The sequence below is a fragment of the Topomyia yanbarensis genome, chromosome 3 (assembly GCF_030247195.1).
Source record: "Topomyia yanbarensis strain Yona2022 chromosome 3, ASM3024719v1, whole genome shotgun sequence".
NCBI classification, from domain to species: domain Eukaryota; kingdom Metazoa; phylum Arthropoda; class Insecta; order Diptera; family Culicidae; genus Topomyia; species Topomyia yanbarensis.
This window is the reverse complement of record NC_080672.1, coordinates 149,083,948-149,102,893: the sequence shown is the minus strand read 5'-3', so window position 1 is coordinate 149,102,893 and position 18,946 is coordinate 149,083,948. Positions and strand designations below refer to the sequence as shown.

The following is an 18,946-nucleotide window of genomic DNA, read 5'->3' as shown; positions in this document are numbered from 1 at the left end:
TTTACTCATTTCGGAAGTAGAAAGTTAAGAACCTAAATTAGAATGTCATTTGTAAACAATTTGTATAACATAATTGAGTATAATTGAGTAATATTTCACAAAAAAATAACTTTAAAAATGATGGGTTCATAGCACTTCGTTTTCACTTAGCCATATCTTCATTTCTTTCCAGACTGCCTGCATCTTCAGCTTTACCGAGACTCCAAGGATCGCTACAAAAACGGTCAAACAAAAGCATCACTCTCGCTCCAGCATTTTCTGGGTGTCGAGTCCGGTTTCACATTGGACAAGGAATCCAACACGATAGCAATAATTTGTCAGGATGTGATCGTAGTGCTTGCATTCGACACCAGAGAAAGACTGATACAATGGCAGGTAATGTATCACAGAACCATTGACTTAGGTGGTACTTGACTACACTTAGGTTGTTTATTGCAACAGGTTAAAATTTCTAACAATTTGGGAGATGACTTGCAATACTTGGTGCTGGTCTCGTCGGCTCCGCCAAAGGCTAAGTTGTCGACGGGACCAGCACGAATGCACATCCAGGATCATCGGTTCTGTTTGACGACGGGTGTTCCTCCGAGATTAAATGGATTATGGAACATTCAACATCTTAGGTACGGAAAACATAACTATCATGAACAGGAATACTGGTTACATCTCATACAATTTTATTCGCACAGACGCTACGGAGTCGTAGACAATCGTTTCTGCTTTGAAGGAGGTTCTGGTTGTGGAAAAGGCGAAGGTTTATATGTTTTCGTCACCGATCTTGGGGAGGAGATCACGCATACACTGAAGATGGCATCACAGGGAAAACTTGCCAGTAAAAAACGAGCAGCAGCAAGGAAGATAGCAGGTAGTGTCCTAAAAGCACAATCACTTAACCCACACTTAATCGCAACCTTTTCATTCTAACAAACAGCATCTCAGGATAGTCTTCGCAAAGGCGCTGAGTCGCGTTGCACCAACTACAACGATGAAATTTGCTCGGTGCACAATGAAAACTCAGCGTGTGTTTGTGGAATTGGTTACTGGCCCTCTACAGAGTCCAGAGACCTGGATAGTAACTATGGTTGTGGTGATACGGCATCCGTGTCCGAAGGTCACGACAGTGTTAATGATATGGCCTCATTTCCTCGGTAAGTAACATGATGCATCCAGGTAATACGTGCAACTCGACTTATCTATAATTTTTAATACCCCAATAGTACCGCGGCTAACCTGGAACGCTGCATGAGTTGCATTTCCAAACTGGGCGCTCCCTCGATGTCTCGTAGCTCGACTGTGACAGGAACACCGGGTGCTGTTGCACCGATGCCTGCCTGGCATACTTTAACTGAACATAACAATCACATCAATCAAACACATATTTCTAAAATACAAGCCTTAGATAGGATGTCTCTTTGCTCGCACGGTAGCAGCAGCAATTCAGAATATTCCATCCCTCGTCAAACGTATGCTTCTAGTCAATATGGTTCAGAATCGTGGTACGAAAAAGTACCCGCAACACAACTCCCCTGCGTACACAATCGATCAACGTCCCCTTGTCAGTGTTGTCCTCCTGGAAAACCACCGAAACCCAAAGAAATTTCACTACACATCACTGCCCCCATCCATTCGGCCATCATGTCTTGTACGTCCCCTCAGCCAAGCCATGTTGGTCCCTATGAAAACTACGATATCCCAAAGATTCCAATGGCCGTTGACGATGGCGGCGGCTCGGTGGAAAATTATGATACACCTAAGAAAATACAAGAGTACCTGTTGAAGGAGGCAGCTAGCCCAGGAAAAAGTGAGATCGGTAATTACGGCAACTACGATAGACCTCTTTCACTTAGCAGAGCAGTTTGTGGATGTTTAAAGGATGCTGAGAATCCAAGTAAGTTAAATGCAGATAAAGAATTGTTCGATCCTCGTATCGATTGTACCTGTAATCGAGTAATGTCCTGGGCAGACAACTGGATCTCACTGCCTCTGTGTAAGAAAGGGAATGGGATCGAAGATACGGGTGTTCAGTTCAATAAAATTAAACTAAGTGGTGAAGGAAAAATGCCTGTGGTAGACGCTAGTAATGATAACGCCATTTATGCGACTGTAGATATGACAAAGAAAATCCGAAAACGGTTGGAAGGAGCTTGCGAGTGCGATGAAACTTATAGTGAAAGCGGTAGAAGGAATCCGATATCCGGTTATGGCAACTACGAAGATGTCCAAGTAGAGTCCGAGTGCCAGCAGGCAAATTACGCCAATCTGAGATTCGAAAAATCTCTTGAAAATTATGAAAACTCCAAGGAAGTTCTACAGCGAGCAGGTCTCTCTATGAAAGAGTTCGAATGCGAACACAAAATCTGTCACAAGTGTGGTCATCCCACCGTAAATTCTCCTGAACTTGAATGCGTGAAAGTAGACAAACAAGAAAACTATGTTATGATGGAACCCACAAACATAAAATCGAAGTTCCCTGGTTACATACCGATGTCACCGGCAGCCCCAATAGTTACCAACGATGATGGACCTCGTCCTGCATCTCCGACTGCACCTCCATTGCCCTTCAAATCTGATCTACTTAAACAACGAATGAGTCGAATCATCGGAGAGAAAGCTGCTAGCAATCCAAGCCTCTGTGGTCCGGTGGTTGACCGAAGCAGAAAACGAATGGACGACGAATCGCGAATACCGGGAAGTGCTATGTTGAAAGCAACTACCAGTCCATATACTCGGAATCAACTGCTAGATCATAGAGATTTGCTACCATGTGATAAAAGACTTTCTCCACGGAAACGATCTGCATCTGCTGAATCTTCCCGTTTCCTCGACGATGGCGAAGAAGGAGGAAGTCTGCTCAGTAGAACTGCGTCGCCCAGTACAGAAACCCTCCAAAAACCTCCAAAGTCAACCTGCAACATCGAAAACCGACGATTATCATCTCCTTGCGTCCACCAAGAATCAGAATCGTGTTCTGCTAAAACGTGCTCTGCTAAGACGGCAGCAATAGTGGATACGGAAGACGACATCTCGGTCTCTACCAATCCTAGTCAAAACTCGCAATCAGTATACATCCGACGATCTGAGAGCGTTCCCTGTAAGGCTCAGAATAGAGACAGTTCTAGCTCCAACGATTCTGGCGTATCTACCGGTTCACTGCGACAACGAGGAACTGATTTCACGGAATTCGAACTACCGCTCACCACGGCAATGTCTGCCCTGAGACACCAACGACACGTGGTTCCACAGCAGGGTTGTGTGCATTCATCACTACCGCGAAGATCCAAATCATTCGACCCGCTACGTGAGTTAACATTCCAGTTCCAGAAAATTCGTGTTCCGGAAAAGAGCACTTCGGCTGAAGCAGAGGTACCAATTTGTCCACCGAAAACTAAGTCCTACGGAGGCCCAGAAAACCTGGCTACTTCTACAACACCCTACATCGATTCACGAAGCACCAGCAGTGGTACTTCTGATATGTCCGACTACATAGAAACTCTTTCGTTATCTAGCCACAGCTCGTCCGATACGCCAGAAGGAATGAGGTGATTTTTTGATTTGTGTTTCCATAGGTGGTATAGCGACTGATTATATTTTTGGTTCAATTTCAAAATAGGCATATTCGACAATCGACATCAACACTGCGACCGCGCTCCGGTAAGGAGTACCAAAACATCGATCGGTCTATCCTTTCGCTAACACAAGCCGGTAGTGAATCGACCTTGAAACATCCAGGTACTCCTTCGCAACTGCGAGGTTTATTATCATGCTCGGCAAACTACGCCAACATTACACCCGTCCCGGAGAACGCAGAGTCCCCCAGTCCAGGCTATCAGAGCGGCACATCTCCTCAGGATGCACAGGGTCAACACTTCATGTTTAAGGTAAGCCCACAGATTTTTAAAGCTATTTAAAATGGGGAATTAGAGTATAGCTGCATCATATATAAAAATTAATAAGGAGCGAACATTTGAATAACAATATACATGAGATACAAGAAAGTATAAACAAAATGACAATATTACAAATTCAACAAATTAAAAAAAGTTTTCAAAGTTTGAGCGAATCCTTTACATTTCTTTTGTAAGAAATGTAACAAATTAACAAATTAACAAATGTTAAAAAATAACGAAATAACAAATTAACAAATTAACAAATTAACAAATTAACAAATTAACAAATTAACAAATTAACAAATTAACAAATTAACAAATTAACAAATTAACAAATTAACAAATTAACAAATTAACAAATTAACAAATTAACAAATTAACAAATTAACAAATTAACAAATTAACAAATTAACAAATTAACAAATTAACAAATTAACAAATTAACAAATTAACAAATTAACAAATTAACAAATTAACAAATTAACAAATTAACAAATTAACAAATTAACAAATTAACAAATTAACAAATTAACAAATTAACAAATTAACAAATTAACAAATTAACAAATTAACAAATTAACAAATTAACAAATTAACAAATTAACAAATTAACAAATTAACAAATTAACAAATTAACAAATTAACAAATTAACAAATTAACAAATTAACAAATTAACAAATTAACAAATTAACAAATTAACAAATTAACAAATTAACAAATTAACAAATTAACAAATTAACAAATTAACAAATTAACAAATTAACAAATTAACAAATTAACAAATTAACAAATTAACAAATTAACAAATTAACAAATTAACAAATTAACAAATTAACAAATTAACAAATTAACAAATTAACAAATTAACAAATTAACAAATTAACAAATTAACAAATTAACAAATTAACAAATTAACAAATTAACAAATTAACAAATTAACAAATTAACAAATTAACAAATTAACAAATTAACAAATTAACAAATTAACAAATTAACAAATTAACAAATTAACAAATTAACAAATTAACAAATTAACAAATTAACAAATTAACAAATTAACAAATTAACAAATTAACAAATTAACAAATTAACAAATTAACAAATTAACAAATTAACAAATTAACAAATTAACAAATTAACAAATTAACAAATTAACAAATTAACAAATTAACAAATTAACAAATTAACAAATTAACAAATTAACAAATTAACAAATTAACAAATTAACAAATTAACAAATTAACAAATTAACAAATTAACAAATTAACAAATTAACAAATTAACAAATTAACAAATTAACAAATTAACAAATTAACAAATTAACAAATTAACAAATTAACAAATTAACAAATTAACAAATTAACAAATTAACAAATTAACAAATTAACAAATTAACAAATTAACAAATTAACAAATTAACAAATTAACAAATTAACAAATTAACAAATTAACAAATTAACAAATTAACAAATTAACAAATTAACAAATTAACAAATTAACAAATTAACAAATTAACAAATTAACAAATTAACAAATTAACAAATTAACAAATTAACAAATTAACAAATTAACAAATTAACAAATTAACAAATTAACAAATTAACAAATTAACAAATTAACAAATTAACAAATTAACAAATTAACAAATTAACAAATTAACAAATTAACAAATTAACAAATTAACAAATTAACAAATTAACAAATTAACAAATTAACAAATTAACAAATTAACAAATTAACAAATTAACAAATTAACAAATTAACAAATTAACAAATTAACAAATTAACAAATTAACAAATTAACAAATTAACAAATTAACAAATTAACAAATTAACAAATTAACAAATTAACAAATTAACAAATTAACAAATTAACAAATTAACAAATTAACAAATTAACAAATTAACAAATTAACAAATTAACAAATTAACAAATTAACAAATTAACAAATTAACAAATTAACAAATTAACAAATTAACAAATTAACAAATTAACAAATTAACAAATTAACAAATTAACAAATTAACAAATTAACAAATTAACAAATTAACAAATTAACAAATTAACAAATTAACAAATTAACAAATTAACAAATTAACAAATTAACAAATTAACAAATTAACAAATTAACAAATTAACAAATTAACAAATTAACAAATTAACAAATTAACAAATTAACAAATTAACAAATTAACAAATTAACAAATTAACAAATTAACAAATTAACAAATTAACAAATTAACAAATTAACAAATTAACAAATTAACAAATTAACAAATTAACAAATTAACAAATTAACAAATTAACAAATTAACAAATTAACAAATTAACAAATTAACAAATTAACAAATTAACAAATTAACAAATTAACAAATTAACAAATTAACAAATTAACAAATTAACAAATTAACAAATTAACAAATTAACAAATTAACAAATTAACAAATTAACAAATTAACAAATTAACAAATTAACAAATTAACAAATTAACAAATTAACAAATTAACAAATTAACAAATTAACAAATTAACAAATTAACAAATTAACAAATTAACAAATTAACAAATTAACAAATTAACAAATTAACAAATTAACAAATTAACAAATTAACAAATTAACAAATTAACAAATTAACAAATTAACAAATTAACAAATTAACAAATTAACAAATTAACAAATTAACAAATTAACAAATTAACAAATTAACAAATTAACAAATTAACAAATTAACAAATTAACAAATTAACAAATTAACAAATTAACAAATTAACAAATTAACAAATTAACAAATTAACAAATTAACAAATTAACAAATTAACAAATTAACAAATTAACAAATTAACAAATTAACAAATTAACAAATTAACAAATTAACAAATTAACAAATTAACAAATTAACAAATTAACAAATTAACAAATTAACAAATTAACAAATTAACAAATTAACAAATTAACAAATTAACAAATTAACAAATTAACAAATTAACAAATTAACAAATTAACAAATTAACAAATTAACAAATTAACAAATTAACAAATTAACAAATTAACAAATTAACAAATTAACAAATTAACAAATTAACAAATTAACAAATTAACAAATTAACAAATTAACAAATTAACAAATTAACAAATTAACAAATTAACAAATTAACAAATTAACAAATTAACAAATTAACAAATTAACAAATTAACAAATTAACAAATTAACAAATTAACAAATTAACAAATTAACAAATTAACAAATTAACAAATTAACAAATTAACAAATTAACAAATTAACAAATTAACAAATTAACAAATTAACAAATTAACATTAACAAATTAACAAATTAACAAATTAACAAATTAACAAATTAACAAATTAACAAATTAACAAATTAACAAATTAACAAATTAACAAATTAACAATTAACAAATTAACAAATTAACAAATTAACAAATTAACAAATTAACAAATTAACAAATTAACAAATTAACAAATTAACAAATTAACAAATTAACAAATTAACAAATTAACAAATTAACAAATTAACAAATTAACAAATTAACAAATTAACAAATTAACAAATTAACAAATTAACAAATTAACAAATTAACAAATTAACAAATTAACAAATTAACAAATTAACAAATTAACAAATTAACAAATTAACAAATTAACAAATTAACAAATTAACAAATTAACAAATTAACAAATTAACAAATTAACAAATTAACAAATTAACAAATTAACAAATTAACAATTAACAAATTAACAAATTAACAAATTAACAAATTAACAAATTAACAAATTAACAAATTAACAAATTAACAAATTAACAAATTAACAATTAACAAATTAACAAATTAACAAATTAACAAATTAACAAATTAACAAATTAACAAATTAACAAATTAACAAATTAACAAATTAACAAATTAACAAATTAACAAATTAACAAATTAACAAATTAACAAATTAACAAATTAACAAATTAACAAATTAACAAATTAACAAATTAACAAATTAACAAATTAACAAATTAACAAATTAACAAATTAACAAATTAACAAATTAACAAATTAACAAATTAACAAATTAACAAATTAACAAATTAACAAATTAACAAATTAACAAATTAACAAATTAACAAATTAACAAATTAACAAATTAACAAATTAACAAATTAACAAATTAACAAATTAACAAATTAACAAATTAACAAATTAACAAATTAACAAATTAACAAATTAACAAATTAACAAATTAACAAATTAACAAATTAACAAATTAACAAATTAACAAATTAACAAATTAACAAATTAACAAATTAACAAATTAACAAATTAACAAATTAACAAATTAACAAATTAACAAATTAACAAATTAACAAATTAACAAATTAACAAATTAACAAATTAACAAATTAACAAATTAACAAATTAACAAATTAACAAATTAACAAATTAACAAATTAACAAATTAACAAATTAACAAATTAACAAATTAACAAATTAACAAATTAACAAATTAACAAATTAACAAATTAACAAATTAACAAATTAACAAATTAACAAATTAACAAATTAACAAATTAACAAATTAACAAATTAACAAATTAACAAATTAACAAATTAACAAATTAACAAATTAACAAATTAACAAATTAACAAATTAACAAATTAACAAATTAACAAATTAACAAATTAACAAATTAACAAATTAACAAATTAACAAATTAACAAATTAACAAATTAACAAATTAACAAATTAACAAATTAACAAATTAACAAATTAACAAATTAACAAATTAACAAATTAACAAATTAACAAATTAACAAATTAACAAATTAACAAATTAACAAATTAACAAATTAACAAATTAACAAATTAACAAATTAACAAATTAACAAATTAACAAATTAACAAATTAACAAATTAACAAATTAACAAATTAACAAATTAACAAATTAACAAATTAACAAATTAACAAATTAACAAATTAACAAATTAACAAATTAACAAATTAACAAATTAACAAATTAACAAATTAACAAATTAACAAATTAACAAATTAACAAATTAACAAATTAACAAATTAACAAATTAACAAATTAACAAATTAACAAATTAACAAATTAACAAATTAACAAATTAACAAATTAACAAATTAACAAATTAACAAATTAACAAATTAACAAATTAACAAATTAACAAATTAACAAATTAACAAATTAACAAATTAACAAATTAACAAATTAACAAATTAACAAATTAACAAATTAACAAATTAACAAATTAACAAATTAACAAATTAACAAATTAACAAATTAACAAATTAACAAATTAACAAATTAACAAATTAACAAATTAACAAATTAACAAATTAACAAATTAACAAATTAACAAATTAACAAATTAACAAATTAACAAATTAACAAATTAACAAATTAACAAATTAACAAATTAACAAATTAACAAATTAACAAATTAACAAATTAACAAATTAACAAATTAACAAATTAACAAATTAACAAATTAACAAATTAACAAATTAACAAATTAACAAATTAACAAATTAACAAATTAACAAATTAACAAATTAACAAATTAACAAATTAACAAATTAACAAATTAACAAATTAACAAATTAACAAATTAACAAATTAACAAATTAACAAATTAACAAATTAACAAATTAACAAATTAACAAATTAACAAATTAACAAATTAACAAATTAACAAATTAACAAATTAACAAATTAACAAATTAACAAATTAACAAATTAACAAATTAACAAATTAACAAATTAACAAATTAACAAATTAACAAATTAACAAATTAACAAATTAACAAATTAACAAATTAACAAATTAACAAATTAACAAATTAACAAATTAACAAATTAACAAATTAACAAATTAACAAATTAACAAATTAACAAATTAACAAATTAACAAATTAACAAATTAACAAATTAACAAATTAACAAATTAACAAATTAACAAATTAACAAATTAACAAATTAACAAATTAACAAATTAACAAATTAACAAATTAACAAATTAACAAATTAACAAATTAACAAATTAACAAATTAACAAATTAACAAATTAACAAATTAACAAATTAACAAATTAACAAATTAACAAATTAACAAATTAACAAATTAACAAATTAACAAATTAACAAATTAACAAATTAACAAATTAACAAATTAACAAATTAACAAATTAACAAATTAACAAATTAACAAATTAACAAATTAACAAATTAACAAATTAACAAATTAACAAATTAACAAATTAACAAATTAACAAATTAACAAATTAACAAATTAACAAATTAACAAATTAACAAATTAACAAATTAACAAATTAACAAATTAACAAATTAACAAATTAACAAATTAACAAATTAACAAATTAACAAATTAACAAATTAACAAATTAACAAATTAACAAATTAACAAATTAACAAATTAACAAATTAACAAATTAACAAATTAACAAATTAACAAATTAACAAATTAACAAATTAACAAATTAACAAATTAACAAATTAACAAATTAACAAATTAACAAATTAACAAATTAACAAATTAACAAATTAACAAATTAACAAATTAACAAATTAACAAATTAACAAATTAACAAATTAACAAATTAACAAATTAACAAATTAACAAATTAACAAATTAACAAATTAACAAATTAACAAATTAACAAATTAACAAATTAACAAATTAACAAATTAACAAATTAACAAATTAACAAATTAACAAATTAACAAATTAACAAATTAACAAATTAACAAATTAACAAATTAACAAATTAACAAATTAACAAATTAACAAATTAACAAATTAACAAATTAACAAATTAACAAATTAACAAATTAACAAATTAACAAATTAACAAATTAACAAATTAACAAATTAACAAATTAACAAATTAACAAATTAACAAATTAACAAATTAACAAATTAACAAATTAACAAATTAACAAATTAACAAATTAACAAATTAACAAATTAACAAATTAACAAATTAACAAATTAACAAATTAACAAATTAACAAATTAACAAATTAACAAATTAACAAATTAACAAATTAACAAATTAACAAATTAACAAATTAACAAATTAACAAATTAACAAATTAACAAATTAACAAATTAACAAATTAACAAATTAACAAATTAACAAATTAACAAATTAACAAATTAACAAATTAACAAATTAACAAATTAACAAATTAACAAATTAACAAATTAACAAATTAACAAATTAACAAATTAACAAATTAACAAATTAACAAATTAACAAATTAACAAATTAACAAATTAACAAATTAACAAATTAACAAATTAACAAATTAACAAATTAACAAATTAACAAATTAACAAATTAACAAATTAACAAATTAACAAATTAACAAATTAACAAATTAACAAATTAACAAATTAACAAATTAACAAATTAACAAATTAACAAATTAACAAATTAACAAATTAACAAATTAACAAATTAACAAATTAACAAATTAACAAATTAACAAATTAACAAATTAACAAATTAACAAATTAACAAATTAACAAATTAACAAATTAACAAATTAACAAATTAACAAATTAACAAATTAACAAATTAACAAATTAACAAATTAACAAATTAACAAATTAACAAATTAACAAATTAACAAATTAACAAATTAACAAATTAACAAATTAACAAATTAACAAATTAACAAATTAACAAATTAACAAATTAACAAATTAACAAATTAACAAATTAACAAATTAACAAATTAACAAATTAACAAATTAACAAATTAACAAATTAACAAATTAACAAATTAACAAATTAACAAATTAACAAATTAACAAATTAACAAATTAACAAATTAACAAATTAACAAATTAACAAATTAACAAATTAACAAATTAACAAATTAACAAATTAACAAATTAACAAATTAACAAATTAACAAATTAACAAATTAACAAATTAACAAATTAACAAATTAACAAATTAACAAATTAACAAATTAACAAATTAACAAATTAACAAATTAACAAATTAACAAATTAACAAATTAACAAATTAACAAATTAACAAATTAACAAATTAACAAATTAACAAATTAACAAATTAACAAATTAACAAATTAACAAATTAACAAATTAACAAATTAACAAATTAACAAATTAACAAATTAACAAATTAACAAATTAACAAATTAACAAATTAACAAATTAACAAATTAACAAATTAACAAATTAACAAATTAACAAATTAACAAATTAACAAATTAACAAATTAACAAATTAACAAAGTAACAAATTAACAAATTAACAAATTAACAAATTAACAAATTAACAAATTAACAAATTAACAAATTAACAAATTAACAAATTAACAAATTAACAAATTAACAAATTAACAAATTAACAAATTAACAAAGTAATAAAGTAACAAATTAACAAAGTAACAAAGTAATAATGTAACAAAGTAACAAAGTAACAAAGTAACAAAGTAACAAAGTAACAAAGTAACAAAGTAACAAAGTAACAAAGTAACAAATTAACAAAGTAACAAAGTAACAAAGTAACAAAGTAACAAAGTAACAAAGTAACAAAGTAACAAAGTAACAAAGTAACAAAGTAACAAAGTAACAAAGTAACAAAGTAACAAAGTAACAAAGTAACAAAGTAACAAAGTAACAAAGTAACAAAGTAACAAAGTAACAAAGTAACAAAGTAACAAAGTAACAAAGTAACAAAGTAACAAAGTAACAAAGTAACAAAGTAACAAAGTAACAAAGTAACAAAGTAACAAAGTAACAAAGTAACAAAGTAACAAAGTAACAAAGTAACAAAGTAACAAAGTAACAAAGTAACAAAGTAACAAAGTAACAAAGTAACAAAGTAACAAAGTAACAAAGTAACAAAGTAACAAAGTAACAAAGTAACAAAGTAACAAAGTAACAAAGTAACAAAGTAACAAAGTAACAAAGTAACAAAGTAACAAAGTAACAAAGTAACAAAGTAACAAAGTAACAAAGTAACAAAGTAACAAAGTAACAAAGTAACAAAGTAACAAAAGTAACAAAGTAACAAAGTAACAAAGTAACAAAGTAACAAAGTAACAAAGTAACAAAGTAACAAAGTAACAAAGTAACAAAGTAACAAAGTAACAAAGTAACAAAGTAACAAAGTAACAAAGTAACAAAGTAACAAAGTAACAAAGTAACAAAGTAACAAAGTAACAAAGTAACAAAGTAACAAAGTAACAAAGTAACAAAGTAACAAAGTAACAAAGTAACAAAGTAACAAAGTAACAAAGTAACAAAGTAACAAAGTAACAAAGTAACAAAGTAACAAAGTAACAAAGTAACAAAGTAACAAAGTAACAAAGTAACAAAGTAACAAAGTAACAAAGTAACAAAGTAACAAAGTAACAAAGTAACAAAGTAACAAAGTAACAAAGTAACAAAGTAACAAAGTAACAAAATAACAAAGTAACAAAGTAACAAAGTAACAAAGTAGCAAAGTAACAAAGTAACAAAGTAACAAAGTAACAAAGTAACAAAGTAACAAAGTAACAAAGTAACAAAGTGACAAAATAACAAAGTAACAAAGTAACAAAGTAACAAATTAACAAAGTAACAAAGTAACAACGTAACAAAGTAGCAAAGTAACACAGTAACAAAGTAACAAAGCAACAACACAACAACGCAAAAAAGTAACAAAGTAACAGGGAGACATTTGAAACACCTGAGACTTCGATACCCAACTAGAGGGCCCAAGCAGACAAATTGTACAAAATATTTTGCAATTGTCCTGATAAATCGACAGCTTAAACCCCTGCATTAGAGACCGCACCGTCATCTGCAAGCTGCCTTAGCGTGCAGAATTGACAAGATATTCGTCAATGTCATTCACGTAAAAATTGTAGAGTAGATGGCTTAGACGTGAGCTTTGGGGAATGCATGCATGTTTTTCAGACAAGTTCAACAAAAAATGTTTAAAATCGGTGAACGACCGAGGTGATGCAGCTTCTCAGAAAGAATGTTGGTAGAAGATAAGTCAAAAGCCTACTTATTATCTAATAAAACTGATGCCATCTGTTTCTTACCAGCATAGGACATTTGAATGAGAGCAACGAACGGCAATCGGTCGTCCCTTTGCCTTTTTGGAAACCAAATTGTGTATCTGACAGTAAATTGTTAAATTCGATCGAATTGTTGAGGCGAAACAAGATCATTTTCTCGATCAACTTCCGGAAACAGGAGAGCATGACAATCGATACGAGTTGTGGTCGGAGGCTGGTTTTCCAGGTTTTTGTAAAGCTTTAGACAAATCACACAGAGGTCCATGTTGGCACGTAGCCAGAAGGAGGGGGAGGGGGCGGTCTAAGAGGTAACCCCGCTCCCGCACCAAATTTTCTGAAAAAATATAAATGATCACAAATCATAAAATCTACATATATAAAAATCAATTTATCTTTACATACAAACCTTGAAAAAATCGTGTAAATTTACATCTCCTGACCATGACATATACGAGCATCAAAAATGACACACAGTCAATGGAAATTCGGTTACCCATACAAATCCATGAATTATCCAGGCTTTCCACTGCAAGTGTTGCAATTGAAACTTTGTGTGCCTATTATTTTAGTTACTGCACAACATTGACCCACCACGACAGTGCCTTGGTTGAAAAATTTCGTTTAAGCGACCATTATAACTAGAAAATATAAAGGAGCAGATCTATTGCTACCACGAATTTGAATGATACCAACGGATTTCAAACGATTATGTGTAGGAAAATCGACCAATTTATATAATTATGCTCCAGATGGTCGAACCAAGAACATTACAAAAGTTTCTTCTTTGTAATAAAAATATTTGTTATTTTCGATATATTTAAACTCTTTCGTTTAGTTAGTCCCGATGGGAGTAGCGAAGCGCACCAAGTTACAGCTAGTATCGAATAATTCTGAACAGAAATGTGAAAATGATGTAGAATAGATTTGATGGAACACTGAGCATAAAAACTCTGCACAAGGCAGTGCTTTCCAGGGTTACCATATTCACAGATTTTTCTGTAATATCACAGATTTTTTACACAATTTTTGATCACAGATTCTTTTTCGCAGATGACAGACTTTTGGCATTTTGATGAAAATTTTACAGATTTCCACTGATTTTTGGTAATATTATGATTTTTCACAGATTTTTTGGAAATTATTCACAGATTTGTTGCATTTTTTAGTCATCAAAGATGGCAAAAAAAATTCGACCAAAACACAGATTTCAGTGTGGCATCCTTGACCCATCCCAGTTGATCTGAGTTCAATCCAAATCGAGGTCGTTGCAATTTTTCAGAGATAAAAAAAATCTATGGTCACGTCTTTCTTCGAAAGGGAAGTAAAGCCGTTGGTCCGCGGTCCATTAATTGATGAGCCGATGTCTAGTACAGGTAGTGGAGTCACCTCTCTGGTATCGGTCTTTAGCTTCGTAACAGAAATACGCCGATGGAAAATAACTAGAACATGAAGAAACGGACCCTTACACTAACTAACAAATATCCTCCTCCCGTTATACTTGTGGAGTGCGCAGTAGTAGGTATATACGGCATCTAGAAAAAGTCCAGAAAGTATCGGACTAACATCCCTAGTACCGTATCAACGTGCTTGAAGTTTGTGTCGGATTTTTTCTAGTTTAAATGGAGAAAGCCAATCTGGTCATATTTTCGCCGCTGCATACAGTCTATTCGCGCCAACACTACCGTTTCAAAGGAGTGAGATAGAAAGTTTGTGTCTTCCACAAAATTATATGAAACGCTTTTTAGAGTACTTTATCTGGAGAAGTCAATGGCCTATCTATTTTCGTTGAAAAATTAGTGGTGGCGTCCTCTATCTGATGAAATTTGGAACTAATATTGTATGTATTACATTTCTCGAAACGTACATACTATTCAGCTAAACCCAACCATTTTTTGGCAAAACAAATAAGTTCGTGGATATCGACTTCTGAACAACCCCAATTGCAATAGCCTTTCCTATTTAAATCGGATCGCATTGCAGTCTTCGAAAAAGTTGTCGCCCAGATGTGCTTCTGCATGTAAATTGTCAAAAACTCTAAACCGGAAGTCGCCATCTTGGTTTTCAGAATGGTGTCAAAAATCGATCTCTGGCTTGCTCTGTTCCGTAAATATTCATATTGATTAGGTTATAGAGAATTCATCATTTGCAACAAAAAATGGGGTGCCGACAAATGACCATGTATGGGTGACAAGAACCGATTTTAGTAACTAAGTAAAAAAAATAGTGATCTTTTCTGTGGCATTCAGTTTTTTAATCACAAAAGTGAATTAGCACTATTCATTATAAAGTTACGCTGCACGGACTGGTAAGATCGACTTATCGACCTGAGAGTCACGAAACGAATGCTAGATTTTTACTTGAGTTTTACTGAAAACCTTGTCAAGTCTCCCCATGTTCCTCTACATCTTTGGGTGGCACCCACCTTCAGGGATGACTGTTCGATCCAAATTGTCAACGTGCAATACAGTTCAACGTAAACTCGATGATAGATATAGCTTCCTCGCATATAGGCTTCAACTCAACACACCTAGATGGTGCACTGTGGAGTTAGCCCCTTTTGGACACAAACTAGTACTGTAGTAACAGCCATGGTTAACTGTGATTATTAATAGCAAAAGAACTGAAAATAATTTTCAACTTTCTCAGTTCAAACTACTCATGTTTTACTTTAAGCAATTAAAAATACAAAAAAGTTAAATTCGAAAAAAACATTTAGTTGGTCTCTTTTGGACATCAGCCATTTAAATTATCTAGCAATTAAATTAACGATTGAATAATTCACCCAATAAGTTTATAACTATTAAAATAATCTTTTCACTTTTTCTAATCTCGTTACAGAACTCGTCTTAAATTACTGAACATTACCTATCGATCAACAAATGAAAGCAATAAAGACTAACTTTTATATATAAGTATAATCAAACAGAGAATCAAAATACCTATCTGTACATCATACACCATACGAAAAAAGAATCATTGTCGTCCATTGTTTTGTAGTGAAAAAATTGACTCATTCGAACGGAAGAAGATCGACTATCCAAACGAGGACTGTGGTCGAGAGACTGGCTGCGAACCAGATCCGACAGGAAACTGCGCTTGTTTTCCTTTTCAGTTCGGATAATTACTTCCTTTTACTTGCTGTGTGCGGACGTTGATTGCTTTAACTTCCTATTCATTGATTTTTAACCTTCAGGGCAAATATTTTTACCAACAACTGAAGCGTTTGTCTCCTACCAACATACTCTTTCCGAACATCTATATAGAGTGGGTGGTAATCCTTGGGGATGATAAGCTTCCAGCCAAAAGCAAACACAGATTCCTCACCTTATATCGCATGACTGACACACTCTCCACTCTGTGGTCGGAGAGGAGAAGAATTCAAACAATAGAAAGTGAAGCAGAAAAAATACGAGATTTGTGTGCAGGTTTAACATACAGAGAAAAAGTAGTAAGCTAACCGACCGGGAGGCAAACACACAACATTTCCTTTCGGTTTGGAACTTGCCCGAGATGTTGATTATGTGGTGTAGGCTTAGCGCGGATGATGAAAGGAAGGGCATCAAATTGAAATCTGAAGACGAGGATAAATAAGGCTTCGTTGGGTTTGTGTGTGTTTATTTTTTTGTATTTGTATTTTATTGATGTGGGCGTCATTGAAAATATACGACAAATAATATTGATTTCTTAGCTCCGATACTATACATAGGCTTCGTTTGTTATATTCTTATTTTGTGTCCGTGATCTGCTCAGGGAGAAGTTACTAGCGCACGATAAATAAAAACTGATTCATTTTGAGCAGTCTTCAAAATGGTTAAACATTTATCAAAAGTGAGTTTCGTGATACCTAAAATTTCTTTATCTAGTTCTCGATTTTGCGATTTTAAACCTGTTTGGGTTGTGCTCTCCATTTAACAAAATTGGGAAATTTTCTACGTCTGCAAGGATGGCAATAACTTTTTACAATCCTCAAACACAGGAAATGAAACAACAACGACTTTTTATTGTTTTTGTTATAGGTCAAACAATAGTAGGTCCGAAGAAGAATATTTTTATTGAACAGTGCTTTGTTAAGATAAACTCATAGCGAAAGCAAACACATTCGATAACGTGTAGAAATCCAAAGGAATAACAACAGTGACAAAGTTCCGAGAGAAACTTTTATTCAAGTGCTAGTCTTACGTGAATAAACGCTCTGTTTTCTTTTGAAAAGAATGCAGTAAATAATTGATGTACATATATTTAAAATGATATATAATTTGTATAATATAAAGGATTGCCAAAACACCTATTATGAAATTACGGAATATTTATTGATATACCCAAAACATTCTTGATATTGATGCATATAACGAATATTAGTATATACTAGTACTAATATTGTGGAACTTCTTTTCGAAATATGTATGTTTAAGACATGTACTGAAAAACTGATCTATTTTGTCTGTACATACACCATCACTTTCTCAAACTTCATATCTCATATGAGAACCATTTTCATCTAACTCGAATGCATCTACATTTTTGCCGTTTCTTTCATAACAAAAGTCAATAACCAACAAAGAATGACGTAAGTTTAATTCCAATACATAAACAGTTCATTTTCATTGCGCTACTCACATTAAACAGAACAAAAATTTACAAAAGAAATATTCAAATAATCGAAAGCCATGCAAGTAAACAAATAAAATGGCAAAACAAACTCAAACATAGCATTAATCATTACCCGAAGACCTAAGGAGTAACGACAACCGAGGATAATTGAGTTCTATATGGATAGAATTGCTTAGCTTTCTTTATGGAGTAAAACAGGTAGCACTATTCTAAAATCAGAAGTAAAATACAAACACAAAAATACCAATTGTCGTACAAGCTCAAAATTTCAGTGATTTGAATTTTATTAGTTCTAAAGAAACAGTTTTCTCCTAATAAAACAGCACATTCAACAAACAATTCAACAATTA

The 18,946-nt window shown here is 26.7% G+C and overlaps 1 protein-coding gene across 6 annotated transcripts in view; it reads left to right on the top strand.

Annotated features, from left to right (window-relative positions):
* LOC131692891 (uncharacterized) overlaps positions 1–18,690 on the top strand; it is a 279,210-nt gene extending 260,520 nt beyond the window's left edge. For all 6 annotated transcript variants that reach the window (XM_058980251.1, XM_058980250.1, XM_058980254.1 and 3 more), the window contains 7 exons: positions 173–375; positions 442–620; positions 687–862; positions 929–1,145; positions 1,215–3,536; positions 3,608–3,875; positions 16,824–18,690. In XM_058980251.1, the coding sequence (XP_058836234.1) occupies positions 173–375; positions 442–620; positions 687–862; positions 929–1,145; positions 1,215–3,536; positions 3,608–3,875; positions 16,824–16,835 (3,377 nt within the window). In that variant the 3' untranslated portion in view covers positions 16,836–18,690. The remainder of the gene's footprint in view (positions 1–172; positions 376–441; positions 621–686; positions 863–928; positions 1,146–1,214; positions 3,537–3,607; positions 3,876–16,823) is intronic.
* The last annotated feature ends 256 nt before the right edge of the window (positions 18,691–18,946 follow it).